The sequence below is a fragment of the Anguilla rostrata genome, chromosome 17 (genome assembly GCF_018555375.3).
Source record: "Anguilla rostrata isolate EN2019 chromosome 17, ASM1855537v3, whole genome shotgun sequence".
Lineage (NCBI taxonomy): Eukaryota > Metazoa > Chordata > Actinopteri > Anguilliformes > Anguillidae > Anguilla > Anguilla rostrata.
In genome coordinates, this window is record NC_057949.1 from 6,677,893 (window position 1) to 6,703,388 (window position 25,496).

The following is a 25,496-nucleotide window of genomic DNA, read 5'->3' on the forward strand; positions in this document are numbered from 1 at the left end:
AAGGACTTCGCCAAATCTGCTTCCATCAAGGGGCCGTGTTCATACATTCGCTGACTTTGAACCAAAAGCTCATCAACATAAACAGAGCATTTGCAAAAACGAGCCTGATTAATAGAGCCAATAAAGGAACACAATCAGACCTTGTTTAAGTCCAGTGTCTAATCATTTATTTACCACTTCACTCCCATCTTTTTAAGAAATTCAAGTATTTGTTGGAAAAAACAAAAGCCAAAACTTATTTTTTGAATAGCAACACAAAATATCAAAGACAATTAAAACATTATTATTCATTATCGGAATCATGTTCATTATAACAACACAAATATTACATTTTTAATAAGAAAGAAATGCCCATCACATCTAAGATTTTCTACATTTTCGTCCACTCCGTGACTTCAGTTTGTACATCTCTCCCGATCCTCCTCGTAAAGTACCCTTTCACACTCACCCCAGCACGCGCACTAAGAGTAAATGACAAGCCTACAAAACCACACTCATCCGTCAGTCGAGCTCAGACTCTTACTTACAAACACAGAATATCAAAACGATACAACAAAAAAGAAAAACTGATCACGACCCACAGACACAAAATCTAAAAAATAAAAAATAAAAAACAGGAAACAAAATCTAAAATAATTCAAACTGGATCACTATTCACCCAAGGGTTCATAGGTCAGAACTTCCATTGCACTGCAGTTGAATGTGTTTGCTCCATAAATAAACATGCAGATACGTTTGCGAAACATTCTTGAGCTTGCCGCTCAAGCACTTGCAGCAACTACGTGTAAACGTTACCCATAGCACCCTCTGGTGGTGAACGCAGTGCATCGCTTCTGTCCATGGCGACCTGTCTCGCACCCATTTTCCCACCATCTAATTACAGTCTAGGCTTCAGCATATCTAGCCGATCACTTCAAGTCCTACATTGATAACTTTGTCTTCTTTATAAACAGATACAACATTATTCAGGTACCCACAAGCCAAAGCCTAGTCCTAATTCTGAAATGGGCAACCTCAACTCTCAAATCCCAATGATAAATCAAAACAGCAGCATTTCCCAGAATACCCCACCAATCACTGTCCCTTTCATTCTCCCATTTCTCTCTCTCTCTCTCTCTCTGCAGAATGCAGAGATCGATGGGAGGGAAGAGTGAAGGCCGAGGGAAGAGTGAATACCAGTAAAAGAATGTAATAAAGGTTACAGTACAGTGTAGTTCAGTAGACTAGAATGGTGTCGTCACAGTACAGTACATAATCGTACGGCTTACACACAGGCCAGTCTTATTTTTTGATCCCTTGCGTTTTGAGGTAATGAAATAATTCACAGCGGTCGAGCACTGTACGTTCCCCCTCCCCGCCCCGGTACACAGCGTCTGCAAACACACGTGAGCGCGACTGCGCACACCTGGACAACCCCAGCTCAACACACGTTAGCTCGGTAAAACATCAAATGCAATGAAACACATCAGGTCTTGTATTACAGGACCTCTACTGAAGTGAAATTACGTTTCAAAATATTGAAAGTATGGTCGGAATCCAATTATAATTAAGTCCTTGAACTAAAAATCAGCCGAACGCCAATCCAGGACGATGGGACCTCACGATACACCCCAATTCAATGGAACCAACCGCCGCACAGAAGTGTAATTTCCCAAATCAAATTACTGTACTGAGATACAGTAAGGGGACCCAACTTATTGTACAGTAGACCGCTTTGTCCATGATTCAAGAAGCCTCCGCAGCCCTGTTCCCACTGACCCATTTGAGGTAGCCTACCGATGACCTGTGCTTTTTCTGGGAGCCAGAGGCGCTTTGTACAGTAAACAGAGCTGGGAAATGACAGTAAAATGTCCAGTCCCAGGTAAAAACTACTTTTCGCCACGTGCCCAGCCTACTAGAGCAGAAGTGTTTATTGGGTGTTAAATTACGCTGGCAGAAACGGTCTTTCAGTACTACTGGCAAAACCCATTCGGTTAGCGTAACTGCGTTAACTTTCGAGCCAGCGTCAGGCACTCCCGCGACGAGCCGGTAGGTACCCACACACATCCAGCGCGACTCGCCTTCTCTCCCCGTTTCGATATCGGCAAAAATAGGGAAACGGGATCGAAAGCGCGAGCTGGTGAATAAAAGCGCGGTTCTGGCTCGCGACATCCTGGTCAACGCTGAGGCAGTGTCGACGGAAGCCCGGCTCTTAAACGCTTCGCGCCGACTAGTCAATACGCGGTCCTCTCCAGCGGCGTTAGAAACGGCCACACACGGGTCAGTGAAAACACTGCTGCTCTGGCTCTCTTTCCCTTCAAAACCCTATTAGACCCAAGGTTGGATTCCCCCCCGTTACATAGTTCTCTTCCTGGACACGGACAGAGCAGGTCTTCAGATAAGATCGGTGCCTGAATAAAGACCTGATGAGTTTGCAGCATTGGCTTAGCGCAGTGAGAACAGCGCGGACAGCTGAGCAGCGCGGGGCCGGTGGGGACCAATTGCAATGACCTCTCCTGTACTAAACTGCCACCGTGAGACTCTACAGCACAGTGCAATATACTTATATATGGTGCAATATACTGCTCTATATTATAGTGCAATGTATTATGTAGCTGAGTACACTGCTTAATACAATTTTGGAATAGTACACAGCGGTACTTAGGGCTGGTACTATACTGGTGTATAGTACGATCCGGAACAGTAAACTGCAGTGCCACACTCAGTACGGGTCAGTGAGGTTAAGTCCTATCCCAGCTGGCTTGAGTGAAATATTAGTATAAAAGACCATATTTATCAGTAGTTATTTTTTCTTTAAATTATTTAAGTTATTCTCCCTAACATTTGGAGCTTAAATTTCAGCAGCATGTTCAATATTTTTTTTGTGCCCTTGTACCTCCCCCACTGATCGTGAGGTTAGCGTGTCATTTCCGTCGCATCATTTCCTGTTTTACAAGGTGATCCTCGTGTTGACTTTAATCCACTTCAAGGCTCGGCCTCTTCGGCACCTCCCGTTTTGAGCCTGGCGTTCCATTCCAACGACGCCCCCCCCCCCCCAAATTTCATCTCTCCTCTTTCCGAGACACTTTGGAGGAATGCCAAGCAGTGGACCTGAGAGAGAGCACAGCAGCCGGTTAACACAGGGTTAACAAGGTTTTAAAAAAAAAAAGTTTCTCCTTCATCAATACTTTGAACACAACTTGGCCCCGTCAAAAGACGGCCTTGCCCCCCCCCCCAAACGCAGCTCACCCCTCCAATGCAGCCCCGGCCCTCCAAAATGCAGTCTCGCCACACCCGCCCTCCCCCCCGCCCCCCTCTGCCCAAGTGTGCAGCCTTGCCCCGCCCAAGCACCACCTTCCCCCTGCCCAAATAGAGCCTTGCCCCCCCCAAGCACAGCCAGGCCCCGCCGACACCCCCCGGCCCTCACCGGATGAAGGTCTTGAAGGCGGCGCTCTGTGGGTTGATGCAGAGCGGCACACGCTTGCCCTGCTGGTGCTCTGTGATGAAGCGGTGAATGAGCTCTGAGAGGGAGGGGAGATCAGCATTACCGCCAGCAACAGCACAACCGTACAGTACTAACAGAGAGGGAGGGGAGATCAGCATTACCGCCAGCAACAGCACAACCGTACAGTACTAACAGAGAGGGAGGGCAGATCAGCATTACCGCCAGCAACAGCACAACCGTACAGTACTAACAGAGAGAGAGGGCAGATCAGCATTACCGCCAGCAACAGCACAATCGTACAGTACTAACAGAGAGAGAGGGGAGATCAGCATTACTACCAGCAACAGCACAACCTTACAGTACTAACAGAGAGGGAGGGGGGATCAGCATTACCGCCAGCAACAGCACAACCTTACAGTACTAACAGAGAGGGAGGGGAGATCAGCATTACCGCCAGCAACAGCATAACCTGGCACATGCACCTTACAGTACTAACAGAGAGAGATACGGGGGGGGGGGGGGGCTGGCCAATGTGATCAGAATATCAATGACAATGATTGACAGGTATCACGGTGGGAGCTGGATATCGCGATTTACAGACGATGTCTGCTTCGCTAAGTTCAGGCCTTACAGGCTTCAGAAAAAACATTAAAATGGTAGAGCATTTATTGCAATACCTATAGCCTGCTGATAATAAACACACATCATAGACTTTGTAACATGACTCTGCTTTGACAGAGCCGAGAAAAACATTAGGAGGTTCTGGTGTAATAAGCTATAAGCCATATATCATAACATGGGTTTGCCAATAAAAAATGATTTAAAATAATTTTTTATTTAGAAAACAGGCCACTTATAAAAACTAATTAATGATGTGGGCTGTGTTGTAGTGTTGACGTGCATTTTTATTTTGAACACCGCTGGCTAATCTTAAAACTCACCTCAACATAAAAAATAATGGCAACATAAAAAATAATAGCACCAGGAAAGGCTATTACACATTACATTTAAAAATAAATATAAACAAGGCAAAATTAATCAAACTAAAACAGGGCACAGAAATAATTAAATAGCCGAGACTAGGATGGGGCTGAATGACTAATGAAAGTGTTTTTATGTTCTAGTACTTGAAAACCATTTCCATCGTTAAATGAAAATTTAATTGGCACACAAAAGGAAATGGGTGTAGGGCAATTTAAATTACAGTAAATTACTGTAAAACCTCAACTGTCTGGAATTCTGCTTACAGGAATGTTCTACTTCTCAGAAATTGGGCTGAGTTATTATTTATTTAGTTGTGTGTGCATTTTCCCCATTTTTTTCCCCCAACCCACGGTGACCTACGCAATCGGTCCACTGCAAAATTCTCCTACACACTCAGAGGTGAGGGTGAGGGAATAATTCATATGTAATTAAAAAAGAAATTAAAAAACCAACGTAAAATACGACGAGTGCAGAAGTTCCAACATCACGCTGATCAGAAGCTCAGTAATTAAATATGCAACGAACACTGCACCAAATGCATGATGTTGTACTTTCATCGTGTTGTATATCCGTGAAGGCTTTTCACAAAATGTCTATTTTTTCTTTGACAATAAAAGGTGCTGACAAGTCACTTGGCCAGCAGGTGGGGCCCTAGGGCAATAATATAATAAATTAATATTTTAAGTTAAGTTTAAGTACTTTAAACAACAAGAACACTGTACTAATATGGCCCCTGGGAAATGTTTGGGTGCGCTGTATGATCTGGAATTTCTGGACTTTTTGGCAACACCGATTCCCGAAGGATGCCGGATAGCGTTCTGGGGGGGCTGGGGGCGATAGTACGGCATATCATGACTTTTCAGTATCAAATAATCTATCATGATATTTCTATAGACATTGCCCAGCCCTAAAGAAAGAAGGGAGGGAGGGGGGAGGGGTAAGGGAGGTGAGAGAGACAAAGAAAGAGACCGAAAGAGAAACCAAGAGAAAGAGGAGGAGGCAGATGCAGAACGAGGGGAGAGAGAAAGAGGGGGGAGAGATGGAGAAGGGCGAGAGATAAAGAGAGAGATACAGCAGTAGAGATATAGAGACAGATATAGAAATGTAGGAAGGGGGCTAGAAAAGAGAAAGCAAGACAGACAGAAACAGAGAGACCGAGTCAAGGAGAAAGGAGGGAGCACACACGCACGCACACGCGCACACGCACACACACACACACACACACGCGCTCACACGCACACACACACGTCGCACGCACGCACGCACACGCACACACACACACACACACACACTCGCACACACACACGCACGCACGCACGCACGCGCACACACACGCACGCACACACACACGCACGCACACACACACACACTCACACACACTCGCACACACTCACACGCGCACACACGCACGCACACACTCACACCTCACGCACGCACACACACACACACACACACAAGCTCTCACACACACACACACACACACACGCATGTACAAGCTCGCGCGCACACACACGCACACACACCTTTGCCCTGCCACACGGACAGCAGGCTCTGCTCGTAGCTGTGGCTGAAGGGCCGCTCGGCGGGCGGCTCGAAGTCTCGGGTGTACACCCTGCCGCTGGAGACCGAGTAGCAGCACTGGCACATGCAGGTGTGGTAGCGCAGCCTCCCCTCGTCCAGGTACGGGTGCGAGAGCGCGTCGCTCCCGGAGATCCGCTTCGCCTGACACAAACACGCACAGCGTTACTCACACCAACACAAACACCCACAGCGTTACTCACACCAACACAAACACCCACAGCGTTACTCACACCAACACCCACAGCGTTACTCACCCCGTTACTCCAACACAAACACCGACAGCGTTACTCACACAAACACGCACAGCGTTACTCACACCAACACAAACACGCACAGCGTTACTCACACCAACACAAACACGCACAGCGTTACTCACACCAACACAAACACCCACAGCGTTACTCACACAAACACCCACAGCGTTACTCACACCATTACTCCAACACAAACACCCACAGCGTTACTCACACCAACACGCACAGCATTACTCACACCGTTACTCCAACACAAACACTGTTACTCACAGCGTTACTCACACCAACACCCACAGCGTTACTCACACCGTTACTCCAAAACAAACACCCACAGCGTTACTCACACCGTTACTCCAACACAAACACCCACAGCGTTACTCACACCAACACAAACACCCACAGCGTTACTCACACCGTTACTCCACACACAACACGCACACCGTTACTCACACCAACACAAACACCCACAGCGTTACTCACACCGTTACTCCAACACAAACACCCACAGCGTTACTCACACCAACACAAACACCCACAGCGTTACTGACACCAACACAAACACCCACAGCGTTACTCACACCAACACAAACACCCACAGCGTTACTCACACCGTCACTCCAACACAAACACCCACAGCATTACTCACACTGCTACTCCTACACAAACACCCACAGCGTTACCCACAATGTTACACCAACACAAACACCCACAGCGTTACTCACACTGCTACTCCAACACAAACACGCACAGCATTACTCACACTGCTACTCCAACACAAACACGCACAGCATTACTCACACTGCTACTCCAACACAAACACCCACAACGTTACTCACACTGCTACACCTACACAAACATCCATACACCGTTACTCAAACACAAACACCCACAGTGTTACTCGAACACAAACACCCACAACGTTACTCACACTGCTACTCAAACACAAACACACCCACACTGTTACTCACACTGCTACTCAAACACAAACACACACACACTGTTACTCTGACATGCAGGCGTTGCCGCCGCCACATGCTGCCGTTCGCGGCTAAGAGGGTTCGGTAGCGTCCCGTTCTTCATACTCACCGGATCGAAGACCAGCATGCGACACAGCAGGTGGACGGCCTCGTGCGTGGCCCCGTCCGACAGCATGTACAGAACAGACAGCGAGGGCTGGGGGGCACAGACAAGCGTCCTTAAATCAGTAACTTTAGACACTGTCGACCCCGGGCCCCTCACACTCTCTCCACACACGTTAATAAAGCCGCGCGTTCACTCCTGCCGCTCGCGTCTAGCGCCTTCCCCCGGCGCACAACCGGCAGCGCCCCGCCTGGGATTTGAACCTGCAGCCTCCGAGTCACCCACCCGGTTCCCTAACCGCGACATCACGCCGCGGGGCCCAGGCTAAACGAGCGGACAGACGGCACGGGGAGAAGGGGGAGACGCGGGGAGAAGGGGGAGACGCGGGGAGAAGGGGAGACGCGGGGAGAAGGGGGACACGCGGGGAGAAGGGGGAGACGCGGGGAGAAGGGGGAGACGCGGGGAGAAGGGGGAGACGGGGAGAAGGGGAGACGCGGGGAGAAGGGGGAGACGCGGGGTGAGGGGAGAGCGGGGAGAAGGGGAGACGCGGGGTGAAGGGGGAACGCGGGGAGAAGGGGGACACGCGGGAGAAGGGGAGACGCGGGGAGAAGGGGAGAAGCGGGGAAGGGGAGAGGGGGAGAAGGGGAGACGCGGGAGAAGGGGAGACGCGGGGAGAAGGGGGAGACGCGGGGAGAAGGGGGAGACGCGGGGAGAAGGGGGAGACGCGGGGAGAAGGGGGAGAGCGGGGAGAAGGGGGAGAAGCGGGGAGAAGGGGGAGACGCGGGGAGAAGGGGGAGACGCGGGGTGCGCGCTGCGTTACCGGTTTGTGGGGGCCCCTCAGGATGTGCGCTCGGGCTCCCTCACAGGCCGACGCCATGGCGGAGAGAGACGGGGTCCCCAGCAGGTCGGTGATCAGGTCCAGCTGCAGGAGGGGGGGGGATAAAGGGGGACAGAGCACTCATTAACCCTCTCAAACGCCACCACGGTACCAACTCAACCCAAAAACCACCAGCAACTGGCTGACGAATAGCATGGTGCTGACTGTATCGGCGAGACAGCCAAAAGAAAAAGCTAACAGTGCACTAAAAAAAAACAGCTACAACCACAACACCCCCTCAGTTTCAGTGACTGTACAGCAGATGGTAAGAGTAAAAACTGGCTTTAGAAACTGAAGTGTCACCGTGTGCCGTTTGAAGGGAAATAGAAACTCCTATCCCAAAACAGAAAGACATTCCCCAGCCTGGTCCAGCCCCTCCCAGCCCCACTACTCCCAGCCCCGCCTCTCCCAGTCCAGCACCTCAGTCATAGTAGATTAATGTTCTGAGTTCAGCTTCCCCAGCTAAGACCTGCTTGATGCTCACACAGGGGCCTGCTGTCCTGTCTACGTTTCTCTGACCAGGTTCCAATGATCCTGCTTTGGGAACACCATGCAGACCGGCCGGCTGGTGCAGGATGCCATGGAGGGGCGGCGATGGCAGCCGACCTGACGGGGGGGGGGCAACGAGGGGGGGTGGGGGGGGAGGGTACGTACCTGCTGGATGGGGCTTTGGGCCTGGAACAGAATCCTTCGGCCCAGCAGCTCGGCGAAGATGCAGCCCACGGACCAGACGTCGATGGCCGACCCGTAGTGCCGGCTCCCCATCAGGACCTCGGGGGCCCGGTAGTACTGCGTCACCACCTCCTGGGTCATGTGCCGGGACGGGTCCGGCTCCTCCACCCGCGCCAGCCCGAAATCGCAGATCTGAAAGAGACAGAGAAGCGCACAGCGTTACCCATAACCCTCCACCGCAGTGTTACCCATAACCCACCACAGCGTTTACCAACAGGAGGCGCCCTTTAGTCTCACAGTGCGGCAGAGGCAGCAATACTGACATTAGCCCCGCCCCCAACACCAAACCAACCCAGACATAAAGCTACAGGCGGTGAGATTAGTCCTGCATCCTGATTGGTTGTAGGAAGTTATACCCGGCATTATAATGTAAGCTCATTGGTTGAGTTGGCTTGAATGGCCATCTCCAGTTGGAGCCCGACCTGCGCGAGATCATGACTGGTCAGAAGCGGCTGCATTAGAGAAGTTCGGCCCCCGCGATAGGCTGGATCTCTCCCGCCTGGTCAGGCTCGTAGCATCGTACCTGACAAGGCCAGGCCGTATATAGAAAGAGACGTCGGGGTGAGACGTCTAAAATTCTCCATGGCAACGGCGGAACGATGGGAAAAAAAAAAATCACAAAAACAACAGAGAGCCCAAATAATTAACCCTTCAAGGGGCACACCAAGGCAAAAACCCCAAAGAAGGCCTATGCCGCTCGGCTGTGCGGAACGGTAGAGCGTTACCATGGAAACACCCATGGCGTTTAATACGTACGCACCGAGCCCCGCTTTTACATTTGAGCCGACGCAGAATCTAGCACGGCGCTGTCATGCTACACCTTTTCCTGCCAGAAATGGAATCCGCCCCACGCGCTTTCCTACGTAATTAGTAGGGGGGGGGGGAACAAACCTCCACCTCTGCCATTTTAATTAATCTCTCCAGTATGAGGCTGTCTCGACTCCGGGCCTCCACCAGCCATCGCTTTCCCGTCCCCGTCGACCTTTTTAAGGACCTGACCCAGTTTGTTTTAATTTTAGACGGTTTCTCTTCGACAGCCCCGCCAAGCGCGTACGCTCTGGCGGTCTCCGCAGCGTTCCCGGGAGAAACCGGCCCCCCGAGCGGACTCCACGGGCGCCGCCCGGGTCCGGCACGCGCGGCTGCGGCCCGTCACCGCGCGGCGCGCTGCGCGACAGCGCTAACCGAAGTCTGGCTCGGGGTGACCTTCGCCAGCGCGGCTCGCGTCGTTGAGCAATAACAGCGGGAGGGACGTCGGCCGTACGAGGGCCTGGAAGCCGTCTGTAAAACCTCTGTCTGCAGACCTGGTCTTGCAATATGAGCTTCCTTCCACGTCCGTAAGTTTCTTCTGAAACGCGCAAAAGGAGAGGTTGCCGATGCAGCGGCAGAAAGACGGGCTCCGCGCCGAGAAACGGAATCCAGACCGTCCCCGTGCCAGCGGCCCGGGCGTGGCGGGGTGCGATTGGCCAGAGTAACGGCCTTGGGCGGAGCATGACGACCTGTGTGGCGTTTCCTGAAATATTGTCCAACAGCGCCCCCTCTGGTCGAGTGGGTGCCAGCAGCCTGCCTGCCTGCCCTCTCCTGGGCCCGGGATCATAAAGCAGCTCAAAGAGGAGGCTGATAATGGATCAGGGTCAGCAAACAGAGGGAAACACTGATCCCACATACGAACACTGGTCCCGATTTGTCAGAAGAGCTTGCAGGGACAATACTGGCCTACATACACAGTTCGCCATCTCACACTGGGAAAGGAGTAAAATGGGGGATAAAAATAGCCATTCCCAAGCAATTCCTCTCAGCGCCCGAGGGCTCTGTAGCGTTTCCGTGGCACGGGCTGAATAAAAGCCACGCCTCCCAAGGTCTAGGCCACGCTACCAGGCCTTCAGACGCCACAGCAGAGAGCTCCACACGCTCAGGGTTTAGCTTCCTTCTTAAAACGATGGGAAAACCTGAAACGGTCTCGCTTTTTCACCAACAAGACAATTCCAAAAGGTGCCTAACAAACAACCTCTCTTAAGAAGTATCTGAGAAACGCTTACACAATAGTCCAGTTAAAGAAGCACTGCTGGACCCTACGCTACCATTGGCGATACATGGGACTAAATGAGGAAACTCAAACGCTGGGCCTGGGGGCCACAGTGTCAGCGGCTCCCTTGCAAACAGCAGCCAGTTTTGACTGTGGGAAGTAAGTGTGGGGACTTCTTAACCAATCAGGGACCAATTCAGTACTTCAGCTGAAACACACTGAAAACAAGCAGACGCTGCAGTCATGCAGGACTGGGTTTAGAGATACATGGCTACAAGCATCAGAACATCAATGCTAGGATCAACTCAAAAAAATGATAATAAAGTAAAATAAATAAAGAATCTAATCCAAATCCACACTGAGCGCCATGTTGCAATCCCAAGTCTCAAAACAAGGGCAACACATAGATACTTTTCTGCTATAAGTATTTGAATATTACCTTGTCAATTTTACCCTAGTCATACAGAACAAATATCATCTCACCGATAACTTGGCATATGCATTAAAACACCAAAGAAAACCAGCTGATGTGGCTCATCTCCAAACTGAACAATCCAAACAACACAACTGACTGATGGAGATGGGCAGGGCAGTAGGAGGGTACAGTACAGAGATGGGCGGGGCAGTGGGAGGGTGGGGCAGTGGGAGGGTACAGTATGGAGATGGGCGGGGCAGTGGGAGGGAACAGTATGGAGATGGGCGGGGCAGTGGGAGGGGACAATATGGAGATGGGCGGGGCAGTGGGAGGGGACAGTATGGAGATGGGCGGGGCAGTGGAGGGACAGTAGGAGATGGGCGAGGGCAGTGGGGCAGAGGAGCGGGAGGCGGCAGTGGAGGACAGTACGGAGATGGGCGGGGCAGTGGGAGGGGACAGTACGGAGATGGGCGGGGCAGTGGGAGGGGACAGTACGGAGATGGGCGGGGCAGTGGGAGGGGACAGTACGGAGATGGGCGGGGCAGTGGGAGGGGACAGTACCTTCAGCAGGCAGTTGCTGTTGACGAGGAGGTTTCCAGGTTTAATGTCTCTGTGCAGAATTCCAGCAGAATGCAGGTACTTCAGCCCTGTGAGTGATAATACACGTTACACATACTTGCTTTCACAGTGCACTTTATTATCTACGCTGGCCACCACATCAGCGAACCCTTAAAACAACACAGCCCACGCAATTTTCTTCAGCTCCATATTTAGTGGCTTTTCAAATGTCCCGGGGGGGGGGGGGGAATCTGCAATTCATCTTTCAATTCTTACTCACTCTGACATCTAATTTTTACAGCAGACCGCGGTCTATTAAATTCACAGTGTAGCTATAAATCATGTTAAGCGTTTCCAAATTGATAATTAAAAGCCACTCACTGAAATATTAAGTTACCACACATTTGGTCCAGTTAGCACTTGCGACACAGTGAGTGGACTGTGTCATTCGGCATTAAACCAGCTGTTAGCATCTGGCACACAGCGATCCAGCCTCGTCCCCTCCCTCTTACCTCTGAGTATCTGGTACAGGAAAACCTTGATGTGGTCGGTGGTGAGGGGCTGAGGAGACACGATCACTTTGTGGAGGTCGCTCTGCATCAGTTCGGTGATCACGTATCTGCGAGACCCGGGTTAAAGGAAACGGCGGAAACAAAATGGCGGCGGCTCAAAAAAGCGGGACACAGCCCACAGCCATCAGCGCAACGAGCCGAAATGTCAGAAACCTGCCCCCCCCGCGGCCCCGCCCTTTCAACCAGCTGGTCTTCGGGCTCCGGGCGACCATGGCAACAGGAGCGGCAGCCGGGAAGCAGGACAAGCAGGCAGACGGCTTCAGGAACGTAAGCTAAGCTAATGACGTGCATCACCTGTAGTAAACGGCACACAACTCTGAGAGGACCTGCGCAATAAGGGGCCCAGCAAAAACACTCCATCACAGCAGACGCTGACATTGAGGAATATTTTTAAAACATGTGTATATACCTAAAATAATGAACGCAGCATTCGAGAATACACTGCACATAAAGCAGGGCCAACACAGCCAGAATGGACCATCTTCAGAAGGACCTCTGTCAGTTTCAGGAGATGAAAACAGAGCAGCACTTCCAAACGTGAGAACTTATCACATAGGTAGATCGTAAAGTAGGCGACTACCCCCAGCCAAATACGCAAAACAAGGAATCTGGAACTCGAACGGGGAATCAAAGGAAACGTGGCACTGGAGATCCAGCACATAACAGCGTACGACTTCCCGGACGGATTCAAAGTTAGACGGAGGGGCACGTGCCAGCGAACGGGGACGAGGCTCGCTGAAGACGGGCTGCGGAGAGCGCGCCCGCGGGCGATGGCGGTAAGGATACATCTCCTCGAAGCAGTCGATCTGAGGTGGCTGCAGGATGTCCAGGGCCGAGAGCACCTACAGGGCCAAAACACAGGGGAGACCTCAGCGATGCGGAAGGGGGGGGGGGCCTGTACCCACAGAACTCACCCGCCCCCGTCCCCCGAGGGCCTGCAGGGCGTCCGTCACTCACCAATCACCTCTGAACCACAAGCGACGAAACAAGCAGGGCGCATTTACACGCTCACCAGCTCGCTTCACCGATACAACGGTGTTCACCACTTCCTCTTCCTATTTTACCGCTTCTTTAAATTCCCAACCCCAAACCTCTCACCGCCAGCACCCTGAACTAGAACCCCGTTCATTGAAAGAGGCACACCAACACACCTCCGCCCAGCTGATCAAACAGACGGAAAACAGGTGATATCTAACGGAATTTTTTAAAATGCAGGATTTACCAGGAAAACTGGAAAGATATTAACTCTTCGTAAGACTAAGTGGCAACACTGTACATGTGTAAATGTACAGCTTAAAGAAACAGGGTGAAAAATTATAGACAACATTTGAATGTTACCATGTTTTCATTAGGTCAGTATCAGGGGGCATAAGGAACGGGTGCAAATACCCTTCAAAGAACGAACACTTTCTCTCACATTGTCATGTTTGAAGAAGCACAGCATCCGAAGTTCTCTGAAGACCCTCTTGCAGGAGACCAGGTTCTGGAAGACATTGGGCATCTTCTTCAGAGCGACCTTCCTTCCATCTCTGGGATCCGTCACAGACCTGGCAAAGAAATCAGCGCGTGTTCGCTAGGCTGCACATACACCGCCAAACTGTACGGACAGTCACATAACCGGACAAGCTACGTAGCCAGCAGATTCCTACCTTACGCACACACAGCACATGGTGAAGCTAACATTAGATGTTTGGCCTTCATGACATTAAACGCGCGTGTCAGTGTCTGCAGAAACGCCGGGCTATTTCTTAGGAGGTTGAAAAGAGATGTGTGCACATATCGCTGGCCAAGAACCAAAATACACAGGTTGTCGGAAAATTATAAGTTCAACGTTGGCCAACAATCCCTTAACTAAGGAAAAGAGTGCGCAGCATTAACTAGCCACAGTTAACGTCACACACCGGCATATGGCAAAGAAGATAGAGCTTCGTTGCCCTAGTTCAAATCCATTTAACAAACTCAGACATAAAAGCGTCATTACAGTAAATAAAGACTCACCAAACCACACCAAAAGCTCCATAGCCAATTGGCCGATCAGGTTCCATTTCCGCGGGACTGGGTACCTCGCTGGCCGGGTTGCTATGGGGCTGTGGAACCGCAGCTCCCCCACCGGTGCTTCCGCCAAGGGCAGACGGGTGGCGGGGGGTTCCTGCCGGTGCTGTAGGACCACTCGAGTTCGGGGTGGCACCGAGGCCGGTGGAGGTAGCTCCAGCTGAAGTGTTAACACCGAAATACTTGTGGCCTATCTCAGCTCCGGGAAACACGTTACCGCACACAGACTGCCTGCTCGCACTGTGGAATGCCATTTCACAGGTATTTCAAATGGTTGAGCGGTATAGCCAGCTAGCTATATAGCCAGCTAGCCAAGTTAACTAACGTTTTTGTACATTACCGAGCTAAATATTTAGCAGTTAATGCCCATCGCAACGAATGTAAACAATAGACAGTCCCAATATTACACCGCTAACGCTACGTTAACGTTAGGAATGCATCAATCTCACTTGTTGAGGTAGCTAAAATAACATGCCTATAAAATAAGACGTCCATAAAAACATAAATCACCACAAAAAGTAAAATAGTTCCATCTAGTCACCGTCTTCTAGGAGACCCAGCTTGTTAGACCAATAACGTTACCTAAAATCTAGCTAGCTAGTAGCTAGCAGATTGGTCGGCTAGCTGTATACGAATATAGAAGCAAATACCGCAACTCATTTAAGTGTTTAAAGTATTAGCTATGTATCTAAATAAATACATTAAAATAAAAACGCAATTTAAAACTGTAATTAGTCAACTAAACACAACTACTCCAGTGAGCATCTGCAATTGGGCACGAAGCATTGCCGAGCGTATCCTCCGTGCTTAAACTGTCCATTGCATTGTTTTATTTTCCCGGCGTCTAGCTTGTGTTTGCCGCTAGCTATAGTCTACTAGCAAGGTTAACTGCTTCCAAAGCAATATACCAGCTTGAGCTACATACCGCACCAAACTATTTGTTACCGCAAATCTGTCTAGCCACCTAAGGCATAACTAACTTCGGGTAAATTAAACGTTGCAAGCTAGCCGAAAACTGCATAAAATACGAGTGATTGTTTTAGCTTGCTAACTGATAGGTTGTTACTGTTGCCATTTTAAGACCCAGCGAGCTCAGATGGCTAAGCTGCAACTGTTACCATTTCATCTGACCTATATTTTACAATATCTCCTCGCTTAGACAAAGCAGCAAGCGAGCAGTGCCTCTAAAATGTAAAGATAAACAGAGTTACGCGGCCTCGGACGTGTTTACACCGCAATAAACTGAAGCAAGCGATGCAGATGGCTACGTCCGATAAAATGTTGAACAAAGATTATGTACAAGAACAGCTGGTTACCTAAACGAACATACTCCAGATAAAATGCACCTAGGTGAAATATTCCGTTGCTCGACGCATCTTTTTAATTCCAGTTGCTTTATCTGATGGCGTCTTTCTCGCCCTCGCAAATCAGCTGTTTGGAAAAAGGAAGAGATAGTATGAGAAAGGATGTGAGAGGAGGAGTTGGGGGATGGAGAGAAAAAGAGAGAATAGAGAGAGAGTGGGGGAGGGGTGGACCACCGGTGTAAACAATGGGGGTAGAAACACGGTTCACAGTGTATTGTTCGCCGGGTCCGAGCGTTCCTATGAAGCACTGCATTTCCTGAGGTCCGATTCGGACATACTTCAAATAATTCCACTTACAAAGAATATGACACATCGAATATCAAATTCGGTTGCAAATGTGATCTTCTGTTAAAGAACAAATACATTCGTCATCTCCATATCCCCCACACACAAGTTGGGCGAAACATTTTTATAGTCCAGATGCACGGAAGGTCTTGAATCAATTCTCTACGCCCACTACAAGGTAGACTCTTTATATTTAATACCACGAAAACAGACTTGCACACACGTCCCGGTGTAAGTAAATGAAATTATTATTGATGAACTGTTCGTATGTACAGGAAATAACACAGCATATTACAGCAACACAAGCACATGTCATTAAACGAGGTGGTAACACATAGTCAAGATAATACACCTATTCACAAATATTACATGGTTTACTTTTTCAGCTCAATTAAACTTAGTCAAAATGACAAATTAACATCAATAATCATAGGAAGCATCAAACAATACAGTTTTCAATCTATATATTCACAGATAGGACTGAGAAATGTACAAATATAAATATATATATATTCCATTATTGTTCTCAATTAACCCACACCATAGTTCAGGGGGAATAGTACAATGTAACAGATCAGTAAGGCATTAAGATGTGTTGCTGCCCAAGTCAACAGGTTCCTGATGGAGAGGTGTTTTAAACAGTTTAATATGGTGATAAAGTTCTTATCAGAACTTGTATGTAGTCTTAGACGAATTCGCGGAAATCATTTCCCCTAATTCCAGTACATCTACTGGATGCATTTTGTGTAAGAGGGATTCTGTTGAAACTGCCGATTTTCACAGGTGTGATAAGAAATTTTATTCGAAGGGACAGCAGGTAGATTCATTTGGCATCCAAACACTCAAACGACAGGTGGCATATTTGTGATATTTGAAACTGATTATTATAAAATACAAAAATACCAAAATACTTGCTCGGTGGGCTGCTCGCTAAGCAAACAACAGAGGTATCTCTCCACAAGGAACCTGTCCCTTTCAAGAAGACATCCTAATACTATGGTCATGTGTTATTTCACGAGAGTTCCACGTCCACGCATTCAACCAGGGTTTCCTTTTGTTGACTGGACGCATTCACATAAATTCCACCCTTCCCCATTTCAGCATCTTTTCCACTCTTTAGTTTTCTTTAATTAAAAAAAAATAAAAGTTGGCCCGGGGAGGCGGGGTCAGCACTGTGCCAATTATCCAATCACGGAGCCCCACGCCCTGCAGATGACGGAGTAGACAGACCGCTGGACAACAGCTGAAAAGAGAGAGAGAGTGAGCTCGTCAGCATGGTTTATGTACAATGACTGAGCCTAATGTTCACCACACCGCAGAAATGAGAAGATTCATTCACATAAACACACTGCCGGCCCACAGACAACTGGAATATGCTTAAATTAAAATTTATTTAAGTAAACTGAAAATTAACTGAAATAAAATATCAAGCTATTGCAATATTTCATGATATATGCCGCTTTCAGATATTGCTATGTATTTAGCAAGATACACTACTGTTGAATATGTTGTTTTAAATTCAAATAAATCCATGCAAAGTCCATTGTATTACAATACATTTCATTTCGGAAAGGAAAAACTTCAGAAATAGGTTACTCACTTTCCCCTGATCAGATTCCCTGCTCACCCCTCCCTCCACTTCTCCCCTGTCCCTCCTTTTCCCTCTGCTAGCTGTGAGACTGGGGGGCTATCCCGGAGCAGTCCGAAACCAGCAGCCCCTCCCCGGGGCTCCCGCACACGCTGGCACTGGACGCCATGTTGGCAAGGGAGACGGCGCTGGACGCCATGTTGGTGAGGGTGACGGCACTGGACACCATGTTGGTGAGGGACACGGAGCTGGCGCTGGAGGCCGAGGTGGCGGTGGTGGTGCTGCTGATGGGGCTGGGGGTGCTCTGGGGGGTCGTGTGCGTGCCCATGTGTCCTTGCAGCTGGGTGGGAGTTTTGCAGTGCACCCCGCACAGCTGGCACAGCAGGACCCCTCCGGCCCCCGTCCCTCCAAAACCCCCTCTCTGGCCCCCGCTGTCCTTCCATTCCTGGCTGTGGTGCTTCTGAGCATGGACGCGCAGGTAGGTGAGCGTGGTAAAGCCTGCAGAGACAGGCAGGGAGACGCTAATGGACATACTGTGGAAAAAGGTACATTTCATTACTTATGGAAACAAATGAAGCTACATATTGGTTGGATGACAGGACACAAAGGTAGATGGGATAACAGTGTTCCTTGCTGGAGAGATGCCTGTTAGCCACTCTCTGAGCTTGGGTATGATTGGGTCTCCTCTGCCCCCACTCTGCATGGCTCGCGGCTGTGGTGCGAAAAGAAGCAGCTAGCTGACACCGCGTGTTTCCGCGGAGAACCGCGAGTCGTCTTCGCTCTCCTCAGCCAGCAGCAGGGGCCGTACATGAGCGCGCGCTCATACCTACTTCACAAATTGGTGATCCAAATTCGGGTGGGACTGGAGATGCCAAATTGTTCAAAAAGAAGCATCCAAGCGTAAATAACTAAGAGAGCCACTCACTAAGCACTGTTATGACTTCACCATGGATTTCACCATACTCCATGCTCAACTGATCTGTGACCCAATGGAAGAAACACAAGCTCAACTGCGCATTTAAAATAACAGAAGAAACCTGAACAGACTCCAGTAAGTGTACTCACTGCGATTGCACAGGTGGCAGGCGTGGTGCTGCGATTGGTTGTGAACCCTCATGTGATCAGTGATGTAGGCGGCGGACAGCAGCTTGCCGCAGATGTGGCAGGGCACCTTCTCCTCGTGCCGGATCATGTGGGCGCGCAGACGATCCCGTGTGGCGAACGCCGACTCGCAAGTCTGCACGGGGTTCGAGAGTCAGCACGGCATAGACCAGAAAACTATTAAAAATGATGCTTTTCAGAATAGATGTGAAAAGCAATGCATTTTGATGGTGTATTCACACCAATGATATCATTCAGATCTAATAAAACTCAAAACAAAAAATGGCTTCAAACAGCACAGGGAACAGACATTTCACCATTAAGATATCGTCAGTTTGGATGGAAATTGAGAATTTGCTCTATGTTTGGGGATGGTTGACAATATTAACCTCCTTCCAGTAACAGAGAAATGCATGCAAACAGAGAGTGAAGGAGAGATGAATAGAAAGAGAGGGAGAGACGGATGGACAAAGGGACAGTGGGACAGAGAAATGGGTGAATATGCAAGTAGAGGATGGCCAGGGATACAGAGGAACAGGTGCAGAGACTCAAACCAATGCATTACCTCGCACTTGAAAGGTCTCTCCGTGGAGTGGACCTGCCGGACGTGGCTGTTGAGATGATCGGGCCTGAAAGAGAGGTTGTTTGAACAGCGAGTTCGTTGAATGTATGTGAATGTGAACGCTCTTGGGTAAATGTGACCCCGTTGGATAAATGCGACCCCCGCTGAGTAACTGTGACCCCCGTTGAGTAACTGTGATCCCCGTTGGGTAAATGTGACACCCGTTGATTAAATATGACCCCCGTTGGGTAAACGTGACCCGTTGGGTAAATGTGACCCCGTGGGTAACTGTGACCCGTTGGTAAATGTGACCCCGTTGGGTAAAATGTGACCCCGTTGGGTAACTGTGACCCCGTTGGGTAAATGTGCCCCGTTGGGTAACTGTGACCCCGTTGGGTAAATGTGACCCCGTTGGGTAAACTGTGACCCGTTGGGTAATGTGACCCCGTTGGGTAAGCGACCCCGTTGGGTAAATGTGACCCGTTGGGTAATGACCCCTTGGGTAAATGTGACCCCCGTTGGGTAAATGCGACCATCGCTGGGTAACTGTGACCCCCGTTGGGTAAACGCGACCCCCGTTGGGTAAATGTGACCCCCGTTGGGTAAAAGCGACCCCTGTTGAGTAAATGTTACCTCCGTTGGGTAAATGTGACCCCCGTTGGGTAACTGTGACCCCCGTTGGGTAAACGCGACCCCGTTGGGTAAATGACCCCGTTGGGTAAATGTGACCCCGTTGGGTAAATGTGACCCCCGTTGGGTAACTGTGACCCCCGTTGGGTAAATGTGACCCCCGTTGGGTAACTGTGACCCTCGTTGGGTAAATGTGACCCCGTTGGGTAAATGTGACCCCGTTGGGTAAATGTGACCCCCGTTGGGTAAATGTGACCCCCGTTGGGTAACTGTGACCCCCGTTGGGTAACTGTGACCCCCGTTGGGTAAATGTGACCCCCGTTGGGTAAATGTGACCCCGTTGGGTAATGTGACCCCGTTGGGTAACTGTGACCCGTTGGGTAAATGTGACCCCCGTTGGGTAAATGTGACCCCCGTTGGGTAAATGTGACTCCCGTTGGGTAAATGTGACCCCCGTTGGGTAAATGTGACCCCCGTTGGGTAAATGTGACTCCCGTTGGGTAAATGTGACCCCCGTTGGGTAAATGTGAGACCCGTTGGGTAAATGTGACTCCCATTGGGTAAATGTGACCCCTGTTGGGTAAATGTGAGACCCGTTGGGTGAATGTGAGACCCCTTGGGTAAATGTGACTCCCGTTGGGTAAATGTGACCCCCGTGGAGTTACTCTGCTACTGAAATCCCAGCCTCCTGACCGGGGCTCCTCTCACCTGGAGAAGCCCTTAGCGCAGTGCGGGCAGACGTAGGGCTTCTCCACCCCGCCCTGGTGCGAGCGCACGTGGTAGCTCATCCTGTCCTTCCTCTTGAAGCGCTGCTGACAGATGGGGCAGGAGTAGGGCTTCTCGTCCGAATGGGACAGGCGGTGCCGGTTCAGGTGGTACACGTCCCGGAAGGCCTTCCCACAGGCTTCGCAGGCGTGGTTCTTGCGCACCGGGTTTGGGTTCGGGTTAAGGTTCGCAGGCCTCTGAGATACAGAGAGGCATCACTGATGACTCCACATGCAGACCGCTGCCTCTAAACCACCATGCGCACCATCACTAAGCTGCTCAGCTAAAAATCCTTAATTTTTTATGTGAGGTGTGAACACGCATTTAGCCATTTTAGTAGATGCTCTTATCCAGAGTCACTTACATTGCCATATGTTGTTTGCATGCACTCCATGTGTACAGCTGGACCTTCAATGCCCCAGGTCAGAATCAAACCCACAGCCTTTGAGTTACAAGCCCAGCTCGTTAACCACTTCACTGTCCCACAAGCATATACCAACCTGGACCATCGCCCCAGCAACCACGACAGCGGTTGGGAGAGGAGGGGGAATAGCCATGGTGACGGTAGCGGTGGCGATGGACACCGCGACCGACTGACTCTCCTGGCCGCCAAGCGAGGGGGGGTGAGGAACGGATTCCTGTGGAGGGGGAAGCGGGGGAGGGACAGAGAGATGGAGCAAGGAGAGAGGAACGGTCTGTCTCTCCGCCCTTCCTTCCTTCACGCCCTCCTCCCTCTCCCGTGCCGCCCGGTCCTTCATGCGGATGCCCGTGTGCACCGACTGGTGTCGCCGCAGGTTGTAGCTGTTCTTGAACTGCTTGTTGCAGAGAGGGCAGATGTGGGCAGCGCGGGCCGGCCGAGAGACGGGTTTCACTGAGAGAGAGAGAGAGAGAGAGGGAGAGAGAGAGAGAGAAAAGGAGAGAGAGGGCAAGGGAGAGGCAGAGAGAGAGAGAGATCAGCTAACAGAGTGCACGGACGCGTGTACAGCTCAGTAACACTGCCCCTTTCACCCTGCCCTGCCCCCTTACCCGGTACAGGTTCTTCATTCAGAGCAGCTGTATCTACAGTAGAGGGGGGCGGGGCTATGTGTTCTGTGGGTGGGTTCTCAGCAGAACCTGTAAGCTCTGGGAGGAGATCTGATTGGAGGGCCGTCTCTGCTTGATTTTGAGTAGGCGGAGTCTGGAAAACAATGAGGGGAAAAAAGAAAAATACTTTCAGTTAGAAGTTAAAATATACATTTTCTGCTGTGAACAGTTTATTTGATATTGGACATACGCTTGAGACTCTAAGCTAATTATGGAAACCAAGAGGCCAGAATCAGGCATCAAACAACAATCTGACATCGAACCACATATTTTGGGTTAGCCTGATATTAGCAACCTAATCTGCTTGTTAGCAATTTCATGTTTCTTGGTGATGTTAGTAGGATGAAAAATTCAACAAAACAGACAAATTGTTAATTATAGTCAGATGTGTGCACGTTTGTAAAATGATGTAGTCCAGACTGGCATCCACGAGGGTGCCCATCTTTAACATTTGTAAGAGTAACGGGCATAGATCACGTGGCATTACTTCTTTTACACACTTGAACACAAATCACAGGAATGGTGGCGATGAAGAAAGTTGCTCTGGATACAAAAACCGTCCGCTAAATGAATGTAATGCAATGAGACTTAGACTCATCTTCCAAGGCTAACATCCTGACCTTCTAAAAGGTCAAGATGTTAGTGTAACATGCACTGTAACCACGTCACTGAATTGCGTGAAAATACAATTAGCCCAACTAGCAGTCATTTTTCACCTGCTGTGATTTTTACTTTTCTATTTTGACAAGGCTCTGGGCTATATGATGTGATGAATATTTGCCAGTACTACCTATGTGATGCTCTTTACTGTCTGAGTCATAGTATATCACTTGTTCAAATTAATCAAAGGAAGTGAAGAAATTTGAGCTCACAATGCCTATAATGTTTCCATATTAGAAAAAAATGTTTGCAAATCATCCGAGGGAGGGAAGTAGGGGGGTCATTGCTTGTAGATTTCTGCAAACTTATCCATTCATTACACACACCAAAAATTTGGAACACAAGCAGTGCACACAGACAAGTGGCAAAACATGACAGTTCAGCTTACCTGAAACAGAAAATTACTCCAAGCAGCATCCATTTTGAAATTCAAAGACAATATTTGTTATAACAACAAAAATTAAACACTATTAGAAAACAAGTTAATCCTTGTGACAACAATTTGGGTAGTTCCCTTAATGTCAATGTCTTGAGTATTCTCTTGCGCCTCAGGCTGTATGAGTTTATCTAAAATTAACCTCACTGAAATGGCATATGTAACTATTGATGCAAATAGCAATTAATTGTGTAAAATGTGAATGCTTAAAATTTCGATGTTTTCTTGAAACGAGCAGTATTCACGTTTACGCAGGGAGTACAAGATCATCCCTACAGCTTTCTGGTTCATATTTCCCGAACTATCTAGCGAGCAATATTGCTGCCAAACTATTTAATTAACAAACCTGCAATTACACCCTGATCACAGCTTAAATAAAACTTTTAACAACTGCTTAATAAAAACGCAAAAAATCTGCAGATATATTTATGCTTTCTTTATTTAGCCATCTAGCCACCAGGCAGCTTGGTGAGCTAAATCATATCTTGCAGTCGGTTTAACTAGACAGCTAGCAAATAACAATTAGGTAGCTAGGTTAACTAGGTAGTCATTGATACGGTCTGGCAGTGTATAATGCATCGTTGTTTACTTTTTTGTTAAAACCCATGGAATCCTGTCAACGGTAGCTTACGAGCCTTTTATATCAAAGATGCATTTACTAATTAATTAAAATCTCCATGAATTAGCTAATGCTATCTTGTTAGCAATTACGAAAACAATTGATGTTACAGCTAATCTCAAACGACCAAATGCGATTAATCTTAACAGTATAAATTATTTTTAGAAGCAATAACATAAATTAGTTAACATTCTTTAAAATATCCATTCAAATGCGCTGTCTAATTTTAATTATTTTCCCGTCAGGCCGATGTGGGTGTTTGTTGAAGCCTCGGAGTAGCGTTCAGTCCTCAGACCCAGTTAGAGCGCTCCCATTCGGCCGCGACCCGTCGCTCCGCCTCGGGTGTTCAATTGAAAATATGTCATCTTTCTTTTTTTCTATATCTCTCGCCCTCCCTCCCTCTCGGTCTTCCTTCCTTTTCTTTTTTATATTTTATTTTCTCCCCCCTCTATTCTCCTCTCCGCTATGTCCCCTTGTTTTAAAGGGAAGGTATTTTGGCATGAAAACCCCCTCCCGTCTCTCCGCTGGGCTCCCCGTGTAAAGGTTCTGCCAGTGTCGTGCTCTCGGACTGCCCCCCTCCCCCTCACGTTTGAGCCGACGGAAATTATCTAAATGAAACGCCGTCTTACACCAAGCGGGGAAAACAATATGATGCAGGTATTGGCATCCACTCAAACTGCGGTAGGCTACATTCGCATAGATAGAATATTTCACATGTATAAACGAACCCGTATTAAAGAAGATGCTTATCTGAATATTAATATTATTGTCTGCTCGTCGTTCATGATGAAATAACATGACACCTGCTGTACTAGGACGCAGTATTAACCGCACTGCTGTTTCAAAGTGCTCTTGGCTGTGGTTCCACCAGTCACACAATGAAATATTGTCCACACGATAAAAATGCAAACTGTAGGTCCTACATTTCGGATATTCAAAGAACCATTTCTTTGAAATGGTCTGGTTGGTTTTAAACAGGGCAGCCTAACCCTGTTCCTGGAGATCCACTGTCATGTAGGTTTTCATTTAAACAACCCAAATATGACACAAATTTGGCAAATCTGACCCTAATAATTAGCAGCTAAATGATATCTCTCACTGTTGAATGAGGTGTGCTTTTTTACAGCTGGGCAGCCCTGATCTAACCTATCAACATGACACAACAGCAGTAGCCTATGGAATGCAATGAATGTAGTTTAATTCACAGTGAAGATAGCAGATCATTATCAATAAGAATGCTCAGGAGTATATTTTGGTGAATCTGTTATTTGGTGCCATTTGTTCCAACATAATTCCAGGCACTTCCAGTTGTACACAAACCTTCCATTCTAGCTGTCGAGAATAAATTCCAAATCAGTTTAATGTCTAATCAAGAGCTGTTTTCCACTAAACCTGTAAACATTTTCAGTCATTTGGTGTGTGACTGACTCTAAGGCAAGCGAATGTGTATGAACATGTTTTGTATTCAATTTCTATAATCGTTAAATACATGCAACAGTCAAGACCATGAGTGATTTTAGTACCTGATTAAAATTTGTTACTGAAATGATCATTTAAATTATTAGTTATAGATGTAATGTAGAAAAAGTTCCATAACATAACATCATGTTGAAGGAGAGCATCAGCAAAGCTGTATTCCATTTTTAAAATTACACTGTGTCATTTATGGGATGAAAATGGTTGTTTGATTCCTGAAAAGTATGCTTCCAAATGTACTCAGCGAAACCCCCAGAAATGAGCATATTGTCCTGGGATTTTAAGTACACTACATTTAGAGAACATTTTGCCAACGTAACGTAACTATCCCATCCAGTATAATCGACTTGTATACTCAATATTAGGCAAGTGCGC

The 25,496-nt window shown here is 48.5% G+C and overlaps 2 protein-coding genes across 3 annotated transcripts; both read right to left on the reverse strand.

Moving 5' to 3' along the window:
- Positions 1-141: 141 nt before the first annotated feature.
- Positions 142-16,059, reverse strand: nlk1 (nemo-like kinase, type 1). Its single transcript, XM_064314414.1, has 11 exons — positions 14,499-16,059; positions 13,918-14,047; positions 13,287-13,342; positions 12,441-12,547; positions 11,932-12,017; positions 8,855-9,064; positions 8,144-8,245; positions 7,330-7,416; positions 5,932-6,130; positions 3,407-3,500; positions 142-3,090 (listed from the first exon to the last, which is right to left on the reverse strand). The coding sequence occupies exons 1-11, from the start codon at positions 14,804-14,806 to the stop codon at positions 3,042-3,044; spliced, it is 1,428 nt and encodes a 475-aa protein (XP_064170484.1). The 5' UTR covers positions 14,807-16,059; the 3' UTR covers positions 142-3,041.
- A 372-nt stretch (positions 16,060-16,431) lies between these two features.
- On the reverse strand, positions 16,432-24,211 carry LOC135243004 (myc-associated zinc finger protein). Of its 2 annotated transcripts, none has more exons than XM_064314412.1 (8): positions 22,979-24,211; positions 21,874-22,024; positions 21,348-21,718; positions 20,791-21,044; positions 19,456-19,519; positions 18,855-19,026; positions 17,802-18,322; positions 16,432-17,444 (listed from the first exon to the last, which is right to left on the reverse strand). In XM_064314412.1, exons 1-7 carry the CDS (start codon positions 23,009-23,011, stop codon positions 17,889-17,891), a joined length of 1,479 nt encoding a protein of 492 aa, XP_064170482.1. In that variant the 5' UTR covers positions 23,012-24,211; the 3' UTR covers positions 16,432-17,444; positions 17,802-17,888. The 2 variants fall into 2 exon arrangements, with proteins under 2 accessions (XP_064170482.1, XP_064170483.1); XM_064314413.1 differs by having other exon boundaries at positions 17,802-18,287; positions 22,979-24,207.
- Positions 24,212-25,496: the final 1,285 nt, after the last annotated feature.